The 23,179-nt window shown below is 43.0% G+C and overlaps 1 protein-coding gene across 3 annotated transcripts in view; it reads right to left on the reverse strand.

The window, feature by feature from the left end:
* The window catches only part of CMIP (c-Maf inducing protein), a 139,073-nt gene that overhangs the window by 15,691 nt on the left and 100,203 nt on the right, over positions 1-23,179 (reverse strand). For 2 of the 3 annotated variants that reach the window (XM_055819207.1, XM_027782938.2), the window contains 9 exons: positions 21,205-21,366; positions 19,971-20,012; positions 17,022-17,084; positions 15,577-15,657; positions 12,023-12,126; positions 11,350-11,454; positions 9,781-10,134; positions 1,205-1,270; positions 65-91 (listed from right to left, as the gene is read on the reverse strand). In XM_055819207.1, coding sequence (XP_055675182.1) covers positions 65-91; positions 1,205-1,270; positions 9,781-10,134; positions 11,350-11,454; positions 12,023-12,126; positions 15,577-15,657; positions 17,022-17,084; positions 19,971-20,012; positions 21,205-21,366 — 1,004 coding nt within the window. Of the gene's footprint in view, positions 1-64; positions 92-1,204; positions 1,271-9,780; positions 10,135-11,349; positions 11,455-12,022; positions 12,127-15,576; positions 15,658-17,021; positions 17,085-19,970; positions 20,013-21,204; positions 21,367-22,143; positions 22,174-23,179 lie in introns of those variants that run through there. The other variant, XM_027782939.2, reaches the window with a different exon arrangement.

Raw genomic sequence — 23,179 nt, forward strand, 5'->3', positions numbered from 1 at the left:
GACTAGTACAAGTATTTTCAGTAATTACCCCCTTCGATAAAACAAACAAGCCCCACAAACTTACTTTGTGAATTTCTCATGTGCAAGAGCCCTGAAATTGAAAACAGGAGAGTGTAAGGACTTGGGAGAAGGGGAGGGAGGGGGGGGAAAAAAACCCAAACAAAAACCAAACAACCACTTTCCAGTTCTTTCCAGATAATAAAAGGATTTGCAAAACAACTGCAGCACACAAGACAAAAAGAATAATCTCTCCAAAAAAGATGAGGTAAAGTCTCCTTAACTAATCTAGGGGGGAAAAGTCAAGGGGTGTGGGAGGGAAATCACCTGGAACAAATCTTGTCGCTTTTCCTGAGCCCTGTCTTAGACAAGGCTCTGACTAATGTCACTGGGAGCTTTGGGTCAGAAGAAAGTAAGTAAAAGACTTACAGAACAGCTCTATAATTACACACAGAATTTTGGCTACCTCCAAGAGCCCGGTGAATTCTTTAATTGCAATGCAATTAAGGTATGGTCACAACCAATTAACATCATACATCAGTAAAGCGATTAGTGGTCATTCTGTGAAGTGCCTTCCATCATGGTATGGTTTACACCTCCCCCAGGATTCAGTTTGACTTAGGTAAATGATGTCTCTGTTGCCTATCTCCAAGCTCTCGCTGTAGCCCAGGTAACCCGGCACAGAGGATTAGACCTCTCCGATTCAAGACACCAGGTCATTAGGGGATGTGATAAACCAGCAAATTGTACAATTATAGGTTGTAAAGTTTGTCTGTGGAGGTCTGCATTTTACAAACACTACTGTTCATTAATAGGTTTCCAAGGGAGATTGGCTGATCCATAGGGTAACCTTCTTCTTTTAATGTAAAATACAAATGAAACGAGTCTCTGTGACGCCAGTAAAGCATCCTCCTCCACTAAATCTCTCACTTTGCTCTCCTCCTCACCAGCTTGCCTTCCTTTCCTGTCTGCCTGTCTCTACTTAACCATTTTCCTCTTCAGGATCATCTAAGAGAAATGGGGAAGGAGGATGAGCATGGGAAAGTCTTCATGTCTCTCTGCATCAGCCAAAACCAACTCTAGACTCTCAATCAATAGTAGAGGCACAATGCTCCTATTACTACCAGTTTTTACTTGACATTACATTTCACCACAAAGCAGCAGTTACAAGAATAACCTGGTAAACACTAAGACAGTGCAGACTTACTCCTTGGGAAACGGGATAGGTTGAAGCAAGCTGGCCAGGGCTGGTCTCCAGTCATCATAGTCTGACCTGAGAAACGAACGTTTTATTAATAAATTACCAAGTATTAAATATGGTTTGTCAACAGGTTCTTTCAAGGAGTTAAAAGCTTTTTACTGCAGGCAGCAACAACCCTTCTGTTTTACTGAGACACTCTAAAGATCTATGGTGACATTTCCCTTTCCATTTTCAGCACATTCTCCACTGAGGCACAATAAATCTGGTATTTACAATGACCTCCAGAGAGGCCTTCTTTATGTCAACTTAAAGACATTTGCTGTTTATGAAACCTGTTGACATTTAATCACTAACTAATACTTTCATCTAAGTTGGTACAGCAATTACCAGGACACTGCTATTTACAGCTCTGCTCTGCATTTACTCGGTTGGCGTTTTTTTGGGGTTTTTTTTCTATAAGACATAAACCCATTTGCAAAAACAAAGACACCCCCCAATGAACTTTTGACTGTGGCACAAAGGAACAGGTCAATTTAAACAGTACAAAGTCTTCAGCTTAAGAGGGAAGAGACCAGAGAAGGAAGCACTGCCAAAATTATTAAGAATGAAAGAGGACAAGTGAGGATAACCACAGCAGAGAGCTCAGGCCAGTGGACCCAGTAAGAAACATCTCCTTTCTGTTGGGTTAGCACCGTGGCTCCCAGCTGATGCATTTCGTTTTCATCTCTGCTGTCAACATACAGAACTGTCCTTCCACGAGGAGCCATCCATAAAGGGGGGTGCTCACATGAACTAGGATGAAGAGAACATTTTGCTTTACAGCATGCACTGGCCAGTGCAAACTAATCTGGCTGCATGTCGTCTCCATCTACCTGCAGAACGGCAGCTGCCTGGGCGCCCGCGGTGAAGCAGGTACGGCTTCTCACGCAGGGATGGCGTTGTGCGCGCTGCCACCCCTCTCCTTCAAGTGATCTCAAAAACTTAGCGGTTAGTCAGTGCTCATTAACTGCCATACCGGTGAGCAGCACAAAGGGTACAATCATTGTAAGATGGGTGAAGCGAAAAACACAGAAGATAACAGAATTTGGCAACTCAGCACCAAAATGGGGCCCAGAACGCAGCAGCCGAAGCCCAGATCCCAGCACTGCCTGCTAGGCCACTCTCACTCCAATAAAACCAACGAGTACACACAGAAGTAAACGCAGTAAATCTCAAACGGGGTGAAACACCTTGGGATGTTTGTAGAAGACCACGCAGAAGAGCCTACCGTCTCCTCTCACTGCTGTTACCCTTTGGATTTCAGTTTTAAAAGCCAGACTATTGGCTGCAGCTTACTGCAAACTTGGCACAAAAGTATGGTGTTTCTTCAGGAAGGAACGAAGTGTAATGTTCTCAGATGGACAGTATCTACCGATGGCATTAGAAACAGGCAACATATGCGCAGGCAGCATTCCAAAGTAACGTATTTCTTGCAAAGAGAAGGTTCTAGCCCAGAGAAATTGAAGATGGATGCATTTCCAAAAGTCTCATCCGTTTTCTGAACCCCCAAAAAACAGAGGTTTCCAAAAACTAGTAATACACATGATGTGGGACAGTCCACAAAGGCATGTCCATGGACACGAAGAAAACTCAGGTGCATAGGTAGAGTATTCTTAAGAAGCAACATGCAGAGAAATGTTAATTGAAGGGATAATCATGATGTGAAGATCAACCAAGAAGGCAGTTATCACCTGCCCAAGAGTAGTGTGAGTTCAGGTTACAAAAGTATATAGTATTTCATGCAAGTAACCAATCCACAAGAACAACTGTGATCTAATAGTAGCTTAACATATGAAAAACCAGATGAATGCCATGCAAAAGCACTGGAGGTGAGTTTGTAGCTCTTCTTCCACACTGCTGCGCAAAAGTCCCAAGTTCGATACACTTTTCCCTCCCACGCCAGGTGCAACCCAACACAAAACCAAAAGCCTATAATTTCAGTTGGCAACTTGAGTGAGTAGTCCTGCCCCTTCCATCGGTGCATTACCAGAGAACCCTAGCATGACTTTCCAGTAATTTCCTGAAATCCCCCTACCAAGAGGCCAGGACCCACCACGCTGTGTTGAGTTCAGGGAGGTGTCTCCTTCCCCACCTGCAGTTGTCAAACAACATAAAAGCACTTAGAGACAAGGCTGGGGCTTAAAGGCAGGCAGGTCAGCAACCGAGGTGGCAAAAAACTCAGCGCTGGTTCTCTTCCAAGTACTGAACAAAACCCATTTGAGCGTCTTGGTGATGTCCCCTAATAAATACAACCTGATTATTCACCTCTTGTTATCTTTAGCATTAGAGGCACAAAGCATAGCACACGTGAAGCTACACTAATCCAAAAAGAGCACCTCATGCCCATGCCAGTTGCACTAGAAGCCATTGAGCCTAATTTTCTCCTCCGTTAGAAATCCTGTTCTCTGGTTGTAATTAGGAGCCACTCTGAGATAAGGGGTGTTACACTAACCTAAAGCAAGCACGAGTGCATCGCAGGTAGAGCACGTTGGGATCACGCATCCACAAGGTTCTTCCCAGAGACAAAATCCCCTTACCTGCTTAGCCACCAAACAAATACGTAAGATGACCAATTTTGTTTAGTGCCTCTGAACAGCAAGACATGAAGCAAGACTTCATTACAAAGGGCAACTTCTACTTTGCCTGTATAAAGTGAGCATCATGAAACACCTGAGGATGGAGCTTGTCATGTAAACTGAAGTCAAGGAAACCTCTGACACAGCACCTCCAAGATGAGCTCTCTGGGTTCTTTTAAGAAAGCTTTGATTAATTAAGGTTCTCTACAAGACCAGTTGTTGGTTTTGACCTACAGACAAACTGAAGGGGTCAGCAACACAGAACGCTGCCCTGTGTTCAGATTCATCTGAAAGGCGCTTGTTTACCTACCAGGTCTCTGTAGGAGGCAAACAATGCAACGCATCTACAGCTGCAGCCATGAGAAGTGTCAGAGGTCTCTGACCCACACAGCCCGGGTTTCACTACGTTTGTGAGGTCTAAGAACATAGTCCGACTTTGAGCTGGCATCACACTTCCACTAAGGCATCCACCTATCTGCTCGAGATGTTGCGTGCTCCTCCTGCTAGCGTTTACAGCCCCGGCAGCAGGCAGTCCTGCAGTGCCGTCCTCTTGGGATCACTGCTGGGACCATCTCTACATCACAGCCCCACTTCTCGCAAGCAGCCTCTGGGTGCAGCCTGAATGCTAAATTTTTCATGGCTGATCTTCAAAGGAAATTGCACGAGGAAGAAAAAAAAACTAAGACCAAGTGAAACTGCAGACAGAATTGGACAGTATCACTCCCTGACTCTTCTTGAAGCTGGGAGTTACATACGGCATCCATTTGCAGAGCAGGTCTGTGAGAGGGCACCGAGAATAAACCATCGCCTGTTTCCTAAGAGGGTAAGAAAGAAAGAAAACTGTCTCCTATGAAGTCTATAGAGTTTGGTCACATGAGTGGGACCTGAACATAAAATCTACACAGCCTGTAATCCCTTCAATCTGAGCTAGGAAACATGAAACAAACACAGCACAAGAATAAAACTAAACTACTTATTAAAAGCCTACGGTGTTTCTCCTCCTCCCACCTATTCCCTTTTCAAAAACATTTTCCTTCTGTCTGTGCTCATCTCATCTGCACTCTCATTTCAGACAGTTGCTTTTTTCTTTTTTTTTCCGGTCCATTCAAAGCACTAACACAAGACAGAAGTGTCTGAAGCAGAGAAAGAAAGGGAGATAGATGATTTCTGGCTGCAGTTAGCAGCCACCGCAGTGAGCCAGACAAAGAGGCCGTGCCAGGAGCAGGAGGGAGCACAGAGCTACAGGCAGAGCTCGGGAGAGCACCTGTGACAAAATCCCTTCCGAGCTCTTCAAAGGGTGCTGGGCTGAGCGCTTGCCACACTGCTTAAATCCCAGGGCTGGCCTTATAAAAGCAGAGGGGGAGAAAGACTCCCCGACGTACTCACTGGCTCTGATTTTCGCAGGATTTGCAGCTTTAGGTGAGGAGCACGGCAGTCAACCTGCAGCCTGGTTTGTGGGTTCCTGGGATGGGTGCTCGGCTGGAGGTCAGGGTGCCGAGCAGGTGAAAACTGTCGGAGCAGTAACCTGCCGCTGCACACAGCTTTCCTTACCCTGAAACCCTTCTAGGGGACGGGCCAGAACACTGACCAGCCATAATAATGAAATAATCCCTGGCTGCAGTGACTTTGCCGTTGGGCCATCGTCGCTACTGGCCTGCCAACATAATACATTTTCCTTCCCCGGGATCACCTTTCACCAAAATGAAAACCTGCCCATATGTCATGTGCGGCACAAACAATCCAAAACATACTAGCAGCCCAGGGCAACCCTGATAAACATGACATAAGAGAATCCACTTGGGATATTCAGAGCATGCCACTGACCTATTGGGGAATGCAGAGAAGGCAGGGGAAGCTCCAGTGGGCGCTTGCATTTGGAAAGCTGTCGGTCTTATCACCGAGAGACTGCAAACACCGAGTCCTCTGGTTTTAGAGGATAGTAAGAAACAAGGAGCAACTACTTGGAAGCAGACTGAATCTCCGGATTGAGCAGCCAGACGGGATCAAAAATGTTTCAGGTCACTCCTCTGTTATCAGAAAACACTAAGATGAGCAAGCCCCCCAAAGGCGGACCTTACCCCTTCTCTCCCTGGCTCTGGGTCCAGCCCCACTCAACTGCATGACACGAGGTTTAGCTCAGGGCTCCAGGGCAGACTGAGAAAAGCCCCACCAGACCCCCTGTCATACAAAGCACAAACCTGCTGTCTGCCATACCGTGAGGTGTCTGCTCATGTTCAGCCTTCTTCTGAGCTGGGCTTGTTTGGTTTTTTCAAAAGAAGAAAAATTAGCACCATTGAACAGCCCTGGAAAGGTCCTGCCCTGGCTGCTCACCGCTGGCGTGGCAGCATCAGGAGACGGCGATGCCAGGTTGCCCGAAGGGGCTGAGTCCACCTGGCCACACAGGCCCAGAGGGGATACAAGTGTCTGGGCATCTGGAAGGACCCTCGCCACTACAGGCAGCCACAGAAACACAAAATAACACGGATGAAGGGTGACAGCTTATGACACATCATCATCACGGCCACAGCCTCCCCTAAGAGGTGTCCATTCTCGCAGCCAGTTTAGTTTACTATTTGTTGATCCAGATTTCACTAAAGGTGCAGTTAAGGTGTTCTCCCCATAGGCTGGGTGTTGCCAGGGGAATCAGCAGGGTCCTTCAGGTGACAGGCAGACTTTGAAGTGACCCAGTGCAAGGAAGAGGCCACGCAGCCCCTTTTACTGCAAACAAGCCCCTTTTACTACAAGTTTGGCTGTGCAAGAAATTCCCTAATGCATGGAAACATTAACATGCAAGTAGGAGCTGGACAATGCTAAGCAGCTCTCAGAGGCGCTAATTTAATATGATGAACAGAGAGATTTCAATTAATTTAGTGCATTTTCCAGTTTAAGACTTGTAGCATTCAGGAAGCACTGACTGGCATCAATAACACGATCAGAGTGCAGAATGCATTAGAGAATATTGACACAGAAGTCTGATCCGCTTCTGAGTGCAAGACGTAAATACCATGTTCCACTAGAGACCGTGTCTCCTTTAAAATCCACCCAGACTTTGGGTCATCTGCCAACACCTTTAACACACGATTTTCTGTTTTCCTTTAGTACACAATAGTTGGGTTCTGTTACTCAACTACCTTAGAAAAAAGGGTTAAAGAGGTTCTTGGTGCTGTGATAACAGCCACACAGATGAACCTTCAAATCTGCACGTTTAGCCTTCTGTGCAAAAAGTGAGGTATTACTGTGATTATTCTGTAATTGTTGTTACATTTTTATCAATATTAGAAGGGCCTTTTTTCCCTAAAATGTAAGTATTGTGTAGGAGTTAAGCGAACAATAAAATGTCCTCTGCTGAAGATACTGTTGAGAATTCTTATTTGCCAGACTTTCAATAATTAAAATCTGCCTAAATAAATTACTCCCTGCTGCTCTAAATTAATCATGTAAAAAAGATATCATTGTTGGTGACTCTCTTGTCTTGATGATGATATTGAGTCAGACACCTAAAAGAACAACTAAATTCAATGCTAAGCAACTTGTTTATGTTTGGCTTACCACTCTTATTAATAAGAACATTGTTTTAGTGACTGCCCGCTGAGATCTCAGCTCCTGGATAGCAGTCGTTTTATAATTATTATTTTCTTCCTACTGGCATGTTCTGTAACTCTCTTTCTTCATATTCTCCATTTTTCAAAGTACAGTATCAGTGTTCAGTGCATCAGAAACCCTCTGTTCAAGAACACTTTGAGGATGCAAGGAATCGGCATCACAAGAGCATTATTTTGCATTTTTGTTAATTACTAGCTCTTCTACAATGCTTTTCCATGACTGGTTTCAGAGTTTAAAAAACAACATTCAAAATCTTTACCTATATTTTATGGATCAGGAAACCGAGGCATAAAAAGAAGTGACTTAGCTAAAACCTCCTAGTAAGCCAGTGGCAGAATCAGAACTCATTTCTCCATTAATGCTTTCAGGTCCAAAAAAACCCCCACAAGAGATGAATAGGAATGGAAGGGAACCCAAAGCAGTGGAGCTACAATATATACCAGCCATGGCTCTGCCTTAGAAACTGTCCTATATTCTCACAGGTTGTGATTTCTCAAGCAGGGTGTGGACCCTGGCAAGGCAACCTGAGGAGAGCTGCACCAATTTCGTAGCATTCCGGGTCCTTCACAACACACATTCTGTGGGTTTCACCCTTCAGAATCACTTTGTACAAGCTGAAAAAGGGCACAAAGCTGCTCCACACATACAACCTGCACAATAACAACAGATTCCCATTTTCACTGTTGCTATTGAAGAGCTTGATTATTAAAAAGACAGCAAACATCACAAAAATCTGTTATTTTAAGGTATGGAGGTCTTTGTGTAGGCAATTATACGGGAATTGAGACCTGGCACATCAAATGTTTAAAATGTAGAGAGACTGTGACGAAGAACATGCCCATTTGTGAATTTGTTTATAAAAGTGTGTGTCAACTGCATGATGAAACCAAAACCATCAATGCTTCATGAGTCAGCATCCAAGTGAGCATCAGGACTGAGACAGTTCACAGTGCTTAGGGAAAACCTCTAGAGTCAAGGGGATGGGAATGAATACACAATATGTTCAACATAGCACCTGGGTGCGTGAGGACTTAGAAGCCACCAGATGAAGCTAAAAGTCAGATGCTGTGCTTTTTTAATTGAAAACATTTTTAAAGGCAGAAGAGGCTAGGGTGGGACAGGGTGGGGGCAAAGAAAAAATTAGCTTTCAGCATTTCTGCTCAAGAATCTAATAGGACAAGTTTCTTTGAATCACCTGTCCGATCCCCAGTTCTGAGTGTGTGCTTATGTATGTATCTGCAAGCCAGCTCTGCAGCAAATGAAGTAATTATGTTGAGAATTGGCACTATGTATTTTGAAAAAAAAAAGGAAACACGGGACAAAACTTTCACAAAATCCTCTATCACAGCAGTTGGACTTCATTTAATTCCTCGAGAGTGTACACCCAGGTTTGCATTTGACTTCAGTGTAGTCACATGCTCATGGTCTACAGCAGAGTCCAAATTTCACCCACTGTGTCTTATATTCTAAAAAACTCAACTATTACTTCATTAAGCCTTAATTTTTTTAACAATAATTAATGTAGAAATATAACAGTTTCCCCAAAGACATACTGCAACTCAGCAACAGAGCTGGCTGTCAAGTCAACAAAGTTGTTTTGGGTTGTTCTACTACACTTCTATTACTAGCTTCCATTCTGCAATCCACCTTCTGTGTTACTCCTTTTCATGCATTTATCCAGGAGAAAACCAAGCTTTTCCTGGAGAACTTTTTATTTTACATTCCTCTTGAAGATATTCAGAGGATTCGCCTCCCAGGAAACCACAGAGCCATTGTTTTGTAAAGGCTACTTGAGCATTTGTTCACTAATACAAGTCCGCTGTACCAAAGCAACTGCTTGACAAATAGAGGCTCCACTCTAATAGAAGTAAATCTGAACAAGCCATAAAACTTCTACAAACATGTGAAGGGAGAACCCTAAGTGAAAGACACGGACCTCATCCAACTCCTGCGGAAGCCAGGGGAGCAGCGCTGCCTATCACTGCACAGGCACTGAGCACAGTCTTTTCTAGCCCTGGCTGGGGCAATCCCGAGAGCCCTGGAGGGGGCAAATGGGATATTTTTTATTTTTTTTTTGGTGGGCAAGAACAAAACAGAAACCACTGGCAACAACACCCCATCTTCTGTAATACGCCTGAGGCTCACTGTTCAAATAAGCTTTCTGTTTTCATTTTCCTAATGCTATTTTTAGAACATATTGGCAGTGCCAGATGTCTCTTTCAAAGGCTGGACTCTCCAGAGCTGAAGTTAGATTTATAACCATGTGCTTGCTGGCCACAGATGTTGAAGATGACAGGCCTGTGGGAAGAGCCCCCCATTGTTAAGATCATATCGTTCAAAAAGCTGCTTAAAATAGTTACTCACAGCATTTTGAGTATTTCAACATAACAGCCAAGGATCCTGTCTGCCTGGGCACTCAGCTCAATGCTCATGGTGCTGCAGGTAGGACTGACCATCAAGCAGTCAATCAGGTTGGGCTCGCTGTCATTGTCAACACTGGCTGTCATCTTCTGATTAGTGGTGTTGTTGCGCTCCACTTCCACATGGATCTCATTCGAAGTGACAATAACCGGTTTGAGACGGGATTCAGTCAAGGTGGCCTCTTGAGAGACCAGGTCAGGACTTGTATGAAGGAGGCGTAGAGGGAGATTAGGCTTTCGGTCACACTGCTGCTGGCAGCCATTCCGAATTTCCTTCAGGCTTGGAGAATTATCTCGACTGAATTTTAAAAATAAACAAATAATTTCAATAGACAGACATAACAGCAGACAGCAGGAGAGAGAGTGCAACACTGAGAAGCCAAGATCTTTTGTAATTTCTCACTTCATTTCACCCCAGCCCACCGGATTGCTTTCTTTTGTGTAATTGGATTACTGAAATCAATTAAAAACATTAAAAGGCTCCAATAGGACTGTTCCGCAGCCTCTATTCTACAAATATTCAAGCTTTTCATTACTCTAATTGACATGCCAGTTTAGTATAAAGGTGAACTTTCCCATCCAAGTTGTGCAAAGCTGTAACAGAATCCATGCCCAAGTATGTATCTGGCTACAGTACATGCCCAGACATTTGTCTGCAGTCCTCGCGTCTGGAATTTTTGTTGGACACTAAGCAGCCCCTGTCCGTGCTCTACCATGAGGAAAGTCAGATAGGCATAAACAAACAGGAAACACAGCAGAGGGGAACCCTCAGTGTCTACTGGAAACTGGCTCGTGTGTCAAGAACTGTGGCATCTATTTTGCGGAAAGTCGGGGATCAAATTTTCCACAATAATGGAGACAGCATTGTGAAACCAGCTCGGGTTCAAAGCTGGAGCTACATAGGGATTTACACACAACTTCTTCAAGATCTGACCCTTCCCTTTGCTTTAGGTGTAACACACACTTCATGGAGCAGAAAGGGAGCAAAACAGACACTGCCCTGGGCAGCACTTAATTCCCGGAGACTCTTGTGGGGCACTCATCTTCTGCTGGCCTTAAAAGGCTGGTTACAGCTGCAGTCTGCCTTAGAGGAATAGCTCAAGAGGGGCCAAGATCATTCTGGAAGTTACTGCAGCTTGCAGTACTTCTGTACCGGGAACTGTCACGCTCCTTGCATCACCAGCACCGCCCCCATTTTCAAGCATGGGAGCCAAAGATGTGCAACGAGCGATCGCCATGCCCAGTGCCTGAAAACATGCCGCCGTGAGCACAAGTGAATGAAAGTTCAGCATCTTTCAGGTTTTCCAGCACACAGAGTGTAACAAATATAATCACATACCTACAAAAACACGTATGTAATTGACCAGAATTCCCATCACATAACGCTAACAACGAGCGGAGTGAGAACCAAGACACGCTCTCACATACCCACACCTATGCTCACACCAATCCCGTTTACAGATGCCATGGGTTTGGAAGTGAGTAACGTGGTCAGCTGGGAATTCATACTGACCTGTTGATAAATTCCTCGTAACACGAATAAATGGCTGCTAAGCAGACAGCTACAAGATTTGGCAGGACCCTGGGATGGGGGCATTGTCCAGTTGGACCATGCATGCTGAAAAACAAAAAACAAGATGGTATCGTTATGAGGAAGATTTCTGTGGGCTAAAACAATCAAGACAAAATGGGGTGACAGCCTTAGGCAATCTTCAGAAGGGCCATAACAGAGTTATTTTGACCCTGTAAATCCCTCCCCAATGACCCCATTTATGAACAAGGCTAAGCTGAATTTATTTATTTATTTTTATATGGTATATCTACAGTCACCTCAAAATCTGACACATGACTGAGCATTATGTGGGCTAAAGTTAATGGGAATCTCTGTAGAGGCTCTAAGTCTAAAGGTATAAAAAGAATGTCCACACAGCGAAGTCCATTTGTTTCCAGCACATAACTAGGCAGAAAACCCAAGCCATATTTGAGAATTAATTTTTTTTTTAAAAAAAAAAGATACTTCAGCAAGATTGCCTCATGGACTCTTCTAATTTATTAGCTGTTTGTCAGTACCAAAAAGCACCAGCTACTCATAACAGCCACTAAAGAGATGAGCAGGGCTGGGAGAAGTAACACAGCGAAACATGTACACAGGACTGGAAATACACCATAAATTAAATATAACTAACCTATGAATAAACTTCTTCACCACCTCCATTCCAGCATTCAGCTCATTCAAAGCCAGAATATACTCCTGAGTAAACAGCCGCAACCGAGGGCACTTCCCAAAATCCTGTTGGAAAGGAAGAGACTCAGTGAGAATGGTGAAACATGCCTGCAACGTACGTTGGAACTGTGGGTTTTCAAAAGAAATCAACTCACACACAACTGAATTCACTTGGTTATTATGCTGACAGCATATCACTGTGTGCTGAAATAATGTTCTTCCCACTAATGCTTTCCATTTCTCCCATTTCCCTCATACCCACCTTGAAACAAAAGATGTGTTTAATGAAACAAAAACATTCCTACCTACACTTACATTTCTTTTTTACACTTCACTTCGCACCTTTATTTTTAAATGCAATTCTTCTTGTTTTGCATTTTTGCTTCCACTCATGTGGAGGCTTTTTTACCACTTTTTGAGAAGTATTGGTAAAGAGTTTGCTTTTATATATATATATATATATATATATATAAATATATAAAAATCCCCAGTTTTTTAGAAATACAACTCAAATCTTTTTACTTCTGTGTTTGACATCATATCTATTCTGGTTTTAGAGACAATCTTTTTGACATGCAATCAATAAGTGGTCAAGTATAAAACTAGAGATCAGTTCTTTCTCCAGGGATTTTACTCCAGTAACAGGTGAGCTCAACAGTCACGCTTTTCAAATCCTGCAGTCAGAAAGGCATCTGCTAACTGAAATCCTGCATCTCATCACATCACCTGCTATTTTTAGATGTGAAAGGACTAAAATCTGCTGTCTGGTGAGTGTTGTTCCTCAGCACATTTCTTCACATTGACACAGGTGTAACCTTATTCTGCAGGTGTTACAGAACTACAGAGCTAAATTTCCAAGCAGCGACCATGGCCCGCTGAGGACAAACAAGCCCTCCCAGTGGTCCCTCGAGCAGCCAGCGGTGAAAGAAGAGTCATCCTGAGAAAATACACGGCAGCTGAAATTTTTACGAAATGCCACATGTGGTAACAGAGTAGTGATCTGTAAAAGAGGAGATGCACTCCCAAAGCATTGAAACCTTATCTTTCTTAATCTGGTTTCAGGCACTTGTATAGCACAACCTATATTAACATCTCATAGGTTTTACAGCTAAAGAAAACTATCAAAAATGTGAATACAAGCCTAAGCAGAACAACATCTCCTTCAAGTCTAAGCATTACCCTTTGCTAGTATGGAATGGCTACCTGGTAACTTCACCCAGAAAGGGGACTGTGGGTGCCTCCACGGTTGGCATTGCAGTTAAAATCATTAAACTTCTAACAACTCCTCCTGGCAGGTGCAAATACACTTGGTTCAAGGCATAAAGACCGTGTGCGCTTCATATATCATTTGGTGCCATTTACTTTCACAAACACTCCTTGCAAGATAGCTTTTGCAGTTGCAATTTGTTTATGAAAGTTTTCAACCCCTGTAGATGCCCTAGCTGAAGTTAGAACAAAAGTCCAATAGATCATAAAGAGGATGTCAGTGCTGACCACTCTAAAACAAAGTCTCTCTAAATATAATATGATGCCTTGTCACCATACTAGCTACAGAACAATATATACCGTATTGTTTGCTCAAAAAAACCCCCAAACATATAACCCTAATAGTGCTTATATCCAAACATTTGGGCTGAGCCTACAAACAGCTGAAATCCAAAGGTACTGAGAGGTGTCCGAGCACTCCCCAAACAACTCGGAATACAACAGCCTCCAGTCCTGCTCGTAACTGGTAAGTATCAGCAAGACAAAAAGCTATCCTTGTGCTTTTCAGATTTCAAAATGATACATAAATGAAGCACTCTTTCCCCATTTTATAGGTGGGAAACTGTGGAACAACATCCGTCATGAACTTACGAAAGACCACAGAGCAAATTAGCAGCAAAGGTGGTAACAGAAAGCCAGGTCTCCCGCTCCAAGTACACGGAATTGCATAGGGCCTCCTGAGGTTATGGAATTTACTGCCAACAATACCGTTCCCCTAAAGGACAACTTTATTTACATGGGCGCGCGCACACACACACACACACACATATTCTCTAAAAAACTATTCAGTACGGAAGTCCCTGGAGAGCAGTAAAGTGCCCAAATCCACTCCAATTAATATATGACACCGTAAATTCTCTGACTACACACTGCGGTACAGACATGTTGATTTTCAATGTGCAAATGTTAAGTATGGTAAATATACCCAATTCTCTGAAGCTAACCAAATACAAGCATTACACTATGCATTTAGATTTTATTTGAGACCCCTCAAGAGCTCTGAATGCTTAAAAAAAAATAAAAGAAAAATCAGTCCGGAATCCAAGAATAACATTTACAGAATATTTAATTGAACGCTACAGAATATTCAAAAATGTTTACATGTCTGTGGAGTGCAGGCACAGAGCCAGGAATATGACCTTTTTGCTATCTTGAGCTTTCTACCTAGTTCTGTAAACTCAAGGAGTTAAATCATAATACTGTTGTAAAAATAAGAAATATTAACTGTTTTCTACTGGGTTCATGCTAGACACAGCACGACACTGGATGGTCTCTAAAATTCTATCAGTTAGTGAAAAGAAGTTGACTGTGTATTTGCAGAGGTATGAGATTAATCCTTGAGATCACAGCTAAATCAACTGCCTTACAATATTTTATTTATTTGTTACTCCTTGCCACAGTATTGTGAAGTAAAATTTCTTCGTGTAACTTTAAAACCACGGCAGGAAACTTTGCATGCCACAAAGGATGGGGGTCTGGTAAACACCCAGACCTCTCTTAGGAAAGGAATATAGATCATGTAGGAATATCTTCAGAATTAGGAGAGGAAAATCGGGTATACAGGGTGGAGAGAGCAAAGCTAGCGGGGCAGTTACCTAGCATTTATTTCAAACACTACCAAGGAATTTACTGGCAATGAGAAGAGAGAAAGCCTGGAAGAGAACAATCATAAAAATGACAGAGTACACAATTCTTGGAACAAGAAGGAAGAAGAACAGCAGAAAAGCGTAAGGAAACTCAGGAAACCTAAGAACACATTGGACATGAGTCTAAAGAAAAATGAAAATCCAGAGAACTGGGGTGTGTTAAAAAGAAAAAATGTGGAGGGCCTTGGCTCAAAATCAACAAAGTCCCTACGCTGATTTTGTTATTTAATTGATTTTAAACTACTATTACTACAAGGATGGCATGCAGGGAGTAAATAAAGAGCCAAGAGCCAGGCGGGAGAGAGCTGGAGCCAAGAGCCAGGTGGGAGAGAGCTGGAGCTGCGTATACTGTCAATGACACCAAAAGAAACGCTCCTCAAATCACGGCTTTGCTTAGATGCTTTTGAAAGTTCCACTGAATGCTTATTAGTTCTGCATTTATAAAGCAACACAAAATCACGTGCAGCATTCACAGTTTGGGGGGTTAGATTTAGATGTCACAGTGCTTTGTTCATCACAGGCAATAGAGCAGCTGCTCATTACGAAAGGTATCACAGTAAAACTCCTCCAAACTGCCCAAGCTCCCGTAAACACGTGCACTCACCATGTTGTGTTTGAGAATCCTCTGTACCACCGGTGTGAACACTTCGATCACAACCATGGACCGCGGGCGCTCTCGGCAGTGCTGTAAGGAGCAACAAGTCATTTTGGGAGCTGCAGAAATTGTGAAGATGGGTCTCCTCTGGCTTCACATCCCATGCATGGATTACCCCAAGATTAACAAGATCCAAGGGCTACATTAATCTTTCCTGGGGTCAAGGTACTCATTAACACTGCTCTCTCTCCTATGGCATCTCTTAGAAGATGACCAAGGGATCTCGTGAACTATAGGAGCTCCTTTCCCTACTGCCTATTCTTCACAAAACTCATTGGAATGTACTATCTTGGGGACTTCTACCCCTTTTGTCAAATTTGGTTGAAACTTGCCAACATTCTTAAACGTGAAGGGGTGGGGAACAAAAAGATGTGTAGACACAGGCAGTGTAATGGCACAAACCTCCTTTCCCTGGGATCCAGGCTAAAAACCTGTGGTGGATCTCAGAGGGTACCAACAAGACTCTCTCCAATCACAGGCCAAAACATACAATCATAATGTATCAGTCAGGGTAATTTAGGTTGGGAAGGACCTCTGGAAGTCACCTGGTCCAACCCTCCACTCAAGGCAGGGACAATTTTTAAGATACGTCAGCCATTAGTCTTGTCCACTTCAGTTCTTAAGAGGAAAAGTCCATAACCTGCTTCCCTTCCTGCAACTACACACTTAAACATAATTGGGTGCCCACCTCTGATGCAGACCAAAGGCGAAAAAACCCAGGAATAAAAGTGCCTTGAGTCCAAGGCTGGATATGACCCTAAGGCTGGCTTATACAAATGCAACAGTCAAAGGAGTTTCTGAAACGTGAATTGTGTAGGAAGAAGCTGCGGATGAGTAACGCTGGATGGGAATTATAAGCTGCATCGAGAATGTTTGACAAACGTATACCCAGTCATCAATAAGCACATTTAAGCAGACTTGAAACTGAAACACAAACAGGCCTAGAGGAAAAGTAGTATTTTGATATCCAGAAGCTCTGCAATCCAAAGTACTCAAGAAGTTTATGGAAAGGATGCAAAATGCAGCACAAGCATGTATTTACCAGAAAAGGGGATGAGTCCTCATGATCTTTCCACTGCCATTACCCAATGACACAATACCATCAGGGCTACGCTATGCATCACATTACCAATTCCCCGAATCAGTGATTTTTGTATTAGCTAAACAGAAAATGCAGTAGGACATCTCTTGCACTCAGGCTGAGGTGTGAGATTCTGAAGAATTTAATTCTCACAGAGTATCAAGACTATGCAGTCTGATGTACTAAGGATATGGATCTATTTATCATAATGGTGTTGTTAACTAGTCGGGTTAAAGAAAAAACCAACAACCCCCTCAAAGAACTAAGCTCATATACAACGATGAGATTTCAGAAAGCAAAGCTGTTGTGATACCTTGCAGAAGAATTCACAGAGGTCAGGAGGAGGATGGTTGTTTTCCAGCAAAGGTGCAATTGCCTTTAAAAAGAAAGAAAGAAAGAAAATTTAATTAGAGAACTACAACTAAACTAAGCATTTTGCAGGGAAATATTTTTCTTGGGGAAAAAAGCCTACTGTTAAAAAGAAAGGGCAAAAGCATCAATAGAGATGGGCTGTGTGTTTTATTTTACACGTAAGCTCAAGCATACCTCTCCTATGAATCCTCTAGAAAATTCTCCTTTTAACTACATCAGTGTAAATACATAAAACACAGCAAAGGAGTACAATTTTTATAATGGTTTAAACGGAAACAGGAGCAGACCGATTGTTTTAGGATGTAATAAAGCAAGGATTAATCTGGCTCACTGTTAAGAGTTATAACACCTCCCCTAAAAGAAAAAAAATGAAAAACACCACACACACACACACTCCACACCCACCTTTATAGAAGAGTTTGAGCTCTTTTTGTGAGAAATAACTCCTTAAAAATAACATAGCATTGTTCTACCTTGGAGGTAGACAGGAGATCTGTATTCATCAAAATCCAGCATCTAACTTTGTGGACGCTGAGATCAACCATTCCTTCTTTGTTTCTGCACAAACTGATGTGTTTATGCTCAGTAAATACATTAGAGGTCACACCTGCCACCGAGGATGTAATGAATTTATGCTGTTGTTACTTCCTTTGTAAATTAGAAAAAGGTACTAGGATAATGTATTCTCTCCATGTGATGGTGCCTTTGGGCTTTTCCAGTCTTGAGCTAAAGGGATTCCCAGTGCCCATTTAAAAGTAAGACTCTAAACCCAGCAACTCAGACATTTTGTATTAAGCAACTGAACACCAGATATTTTATCTGAATGGCATCTGGAGTTTTACTAAGACACCCTGCTTTGTGTTTTGCTCTCCCTCTTGTCTCTTTAAAAAAAGTTTTCAGCCCCAGCGAGTCTGCTTGCAATGCAAATGTGGGTTTTACAATAGCCACCTTTCCACACAAACAGGTCAAGATTAATATGAATTTTAACAACGAAACCCAAACACATCTGCAAAGATGTGGTTTTGTTACACACAACATTTGTCAAGTTTCTGTTCATTATCATGTGCCATCCTTCTGCAACCATTCACTCTTCCTCTGGTGGTGGTCCAGCAACAGTGGACTGATGGAGAACGCAACGCTATGCAGTGAGACTAGAATATCCTTGCTCCCCATCCAACACCTGAGCTAAACATCTTCCCTGAATCCGTCTTCTGGAGTGTTTGCTGTATAGGACCTGCCAAACCACAGGGGACACGTACTGCAAAATCACCAAGTGTTCATACCTGTCCCGTAACTGCTAGAGGATCGCTGCATCAGAGATGTGGTGTCAGCCTAACAAAAATCAGCTTTGTTGTTTCAGCCTAGCCTCTACTGAACGCAGGGAATAAGCACAGCAGACACTGCCAAGCGGGTCATGGCTCTACCTGCACAGTCAGTGTGAAGGAGTGACAGCATGACAGCACCCTGTATTTTCCTTACGTGTGCTGTGGTTGTACGCAGACACTTGCTGTCTCATGCTGCCCAGTGACAGCAACGTGTGCTTCCCCATCCTTACCAGGAAGGGACCGGTTGTATTATTGATCTGTTCCAGCACCATCTACAGAAGGAAAGCTGGTTCCATCTGCACGGCAAATCACTGGGTACTTTTAAGATACTACGTAAATACATAGTATTAGCAATGCTTCCTAAGAACAGCACAGGTCAGCTGTGTCATGGCAGTGAACTCTGAATGCCCACAAACTGCCAGCTCCTGAACGGTTCAGGCACCACCTACAGAAGGGCAGGACCTGAATTGCAGAAGCTATCAAGGAGAATTGATGAATAACGTAGGCTGAAAGGACCTTTGGAGGCCACCTGGTCCAACTTCCCTGCTCACAGCAGGGCCATCTTACATCTTAAATTAAAAAAAAAAAAAAAAAAAAAAAAATCTTTCCCCCAAAACAATCAGTTTTAACTGGGGGCCTGAATTACTCTTGGCACTAGAGTAAAATGAAAGCTACAGCAGATATCTAAGGAAAGTAAATGCCACTTCAGAAACTTATCTCGGTGACTGATTCCAGCTAAAACAGTATCTTAAGCAGCAGTTAAATACAATTCACACCTACTGGCAGCTATGCGCCACATTGTCATTTTGCAGAAAGAGTCAAGGAGCTGAGATCAGGTGGTGGTTAGGTTCTAGATTAGAGTACTGGGAAAGTCTCCTGGAGATTGCCAGTGACTGAAATTAAATTACAGTGATGGAGAACCAAGTTCCACCTCTCTGAGAAATTGTTGAGATTCCGTATTTTGTTGCACAAGGAAGAGAGTTGTCATTTGATTCACTTATTTCTATGTTTAAATAAATGCAACCTACAGAAAAGAAAAAGTTGAAGAGGATATTTTTATAAATCAAGTAAACAGAGGGTTAAACTGCAGTGACACATAGACATATCCACACTTTCAAAAACTTGCTCACATACCATCAGCAATGGAGACATTCTGTATATGGTAGCATTAGCCCCTCAGGAAACTACTAAGCCCAAGGGTTTTACAGGGCACATCTGGAAATGATGTTTTTTTGACTATTTAAAGTGTATATACAGATATGAACATTGCACTGCATAGCCTAGTAAGGAGGCCCTTTTGGGAGATGATTAACCTTCAGCATGCTGTGCTGTTTCAAGTAAGCTGGCAAGGAAACTTTATTGTTACTTGTCTATGAAACAAGAATAGAGGAGTGACAAAACTACACAAAAACCAGGAGAACAAAGGGGTTTGATTCTGCCTAAGTTCATTAGCTTGGTGGAAAAGCTTTCACATTTGCCCTACTTACTGGGGCAGAGGCAAGCATTAGCAGAAGGTTACCAAACAATACAGATTTGTCCTCAGAATTTGACAGAAACGTACTCACCACAATAATGCTCTCGTGGTCTTGAGTGGTTAAATTGCTGTTCTGAAAGAGATGAAGAGAAGAAATGAATGAGCAAAGAGTACTCCAAGTTGGCACATCAGCACACACAGCCCTCCTAGCTGCCACCAGACACAAGCAGAAAGGGTCAAGACTGCAATTGCTTATTTTCAGAACAAAATTCATCCAAGTCAAATCATCCTTTTAAAGAAGGTGGTATACTGTCTGCTATGAGGGGTTGTACAAGCTTCTGTTTCTCCCTCAGCACATTCAGATTCAAGCCATGAATGCTCAGCCATGAAAGCTGAGCATACAAACACCAGGATGCCAAAAGTCTCAATCAGTTGGAAAATGTAAGTTAGCAATACATTTCTTAAAAATGTTTTCTTAAGACAGGCTGTATGCTTCTAAGAAAATTAATTAAAGGACTGTTGTGGTGCCGTATACCACTTATTGGTATTAAACTAACTGCTGCAGTTTTCCTGAGATTCCTTCTTACAGACACAGAACCAGTAAAAGCCAACAAATTTACTGGAAATCACCAATGCTACCACCCATGCAAAAGGGTTTGCTTTTGGCTTTGTCAGCAGCATGAGCCGTTCAGAGGTTACAAAGTTGAGCTGCTAAGATCTTTGCCTACTGTAATAAAAATAACTGGCAACTTTTTTGCTTATCACAAATCTTTGCACATCGGTACTAAGACATGAAAAACCTGCTTGGCATTGTATTTCCTGGTGATGAAATATTAACTATTTGAAATAGATGCTATAAAAGGAGGATAGAAACCTCTGAAGAAGGAAAATATTTTTCTTTGACGGAACTGGTAAGAATAAAATAGCTGCACAATGAATTTATTGATATATACATATGGCTACAAGAATTACCAGTCACGGAAACAAAGCCAACAGAACAGAAGTCAAGGAGAGATTTACCACTGAATTGAAATACGACATGAATCTGACCCATAATAAATGTACCATAAACAATCATCAACAACAAAAAAAAGCCTCAAGAGAGATGTGTTTTGGTTTTGTTTCCAGAAACCTACCTAACATGGGTCAAACTGTCCTTCTCCTCAGCAAGTATAAATTCCACTCAAGTCAGCAGAAGCCATGAGCAGACTCAAAGGCAGAATTTTGACAGCCCAAGTTAAAACAAAAGCCACCCACAAACTTTTAACTGTTTGTCTCTTGCCTAAACATGACAGCGTCTTGGAGGAGCAGTGCTGAGGTCATACCTCTGAGAGCAGTTTTGAGACAATCTCCAGTGGTGCTTGGTGAATAGAATCATCCTGAAGTGGAGATGTCAGCGCCATGTCCACCAGCGTCCTGATCTCCTTCAGCACCACCTCCCAGCGGCTGGGGTTACTGAGCACCTTCTTGTACTTGTAAATCTTTTTCTGCAAGAAAAACGGAAGGGTCACAATGACACCCCCATAAACCCCTTGAAAAAACTGACAAGGTATGTGCTTCCTGCATGCAACTGCCAGGTGGGCTGCTTTGTATTTTGAGTTTTGCCTTTTCTTTTTGCTAAAAAGCTGTACCTAAAGCATTTAAATGGAAAAAAAAAAACCCCCACACTCTTATGTCTAAACCAATTTCTTCTGGGGAAGCAATGAAAGGCTGTGACTCCCTTTTTTAATTTTAAAATAAGTTTTTAAACTCCAGAGCATCTTTCTTTCCATCGCCTCCTCTTGCAAACATTGTATTCCTCAGGCTAATAGCAGACACCTGTTATTGCATTGTTTCCAAAGCTGTAGGTCCTTTTAAAGGGAGTTAGTCATTAAGAAAGGGGGAAAGGGGGGGGAGAGGCCATCAAAACTTTGTTATACAGATACTTTATTCTACATCGCTAATTGGTGAATTTACATTCGGAATGAATTAAAATAAATTTGAAAGTGAAAAAGTCCAGTAGACCCACGGGCTTTTTTTCCCTGTCTCGAAGGATCCTGAAGTCCTGCTGTCACCCTGCAGTTGTAACAGAAACTAACTGGCAAAGTCTCCAAGTCTTCCACGCAACAGCGTTTCCACTCTCAAGAAAAGCATTCCTGACTGTCTATTCCCATCTGCCGCAGTCCTCTGCACACCCCTGCTTTACTTCTGGCTCTACTCAACCTATTTCACCGATTGCTCCGTCCACAGACCAGCTGGATAAGCAAAAGACAATTAATTCTTACCTCCTCAGCAGCCATGTTGCCACAAATGACTGGAACAGAGGCTGCTTTGTATTATAAATAGTACTCTTTAGAGTAAACCCACCCTCCTAAACTCCCAGAGGTGGTCTGATGAAACTCTAGGAAGTCCAAGGAAACGATGACGAGTGTTGGAACGCCACTCCCGAGAACAAGACGAAGCGCACGCTAGAACCAGGAGAGGCTGGCCAAAGCAGGCAGCGCTGCAGGCAGCGCGCGGCCACGGAGCTGGCAGGGAAGGAGCTCTGCTGGCTGACGGACAGCAGCTGCCAGACTGCAGAGTTCTCCTCAGTTTACATGCCCTTCCACTCCTCGCGGAGTCAAAAGGGATGTCCAGAAGTCTGGATACATCCCCAGGTTTATTCACCAGCACAGGTGGGGTACATCTCCGTTTACATGAGAACATCAGTGTTTTGCACCAAAAATGGACGCTACATTCCTCAGCAGCATTTCCAGGGAAATCACAGAAACCGCCCGTGTCACGCAGCTTGCAGATTCAGCTGCTCATTTTGGGCTACACATCGTCAGTGTAATAAAGGGAGAGGACTTTGCCAGAGAGTTGGTGTGCTTTGTTTTGTCCTGGAGCTTTGCCGGTACACGGCATTTCCCCCTCCACTCGTGCAGGGCAGAGACCCTGCAGGAACCGTCTGAACAGGCTGGCTCTCTGCTTATCAGCCGCTTCCTTCCCACCGTGGCAGCAAACCTAATGCTCAACAAAAATCACAGTCACCTCTGTACCTTATCTGAAACATGAGAGAAGAGAACAATATAGAAAAATACAGATTTCAGATGCCTTAGGTTTGTTAACATTGTTAGAGGAGGAAGAAGAGAGTGGCACTGGGCTGACATGTAAAGGCTGATAAAGCAATCCAATTATCTTTTTAATTAAATTCATGCAAGTACAAAAGCACGCTGGCAGTAGTTCACACTTTCAGTGCATTTTAAGCCATTGAAAAGCTAAAGGACATAAAACCACACACTGCAGACACTATCAAATGCGTCTGGGTTTCAGAACTGAGCA

The sequence above is a fragment of the Falco peregrinus genome, chromosome 14 (genome assembly GCF_023634155.1).
Source record: "Falco peregrinus isolate bFalPer1 chromosome 14, bFalPer1.pri, whole genome shotgun sequence".
Taxonomy (NCBI): domain Eukaryota; kingdom Metazoa; phylum Chordata; class Aves; order Falconiformes; family Falconidae; genus Falco; species Falco peregrinus.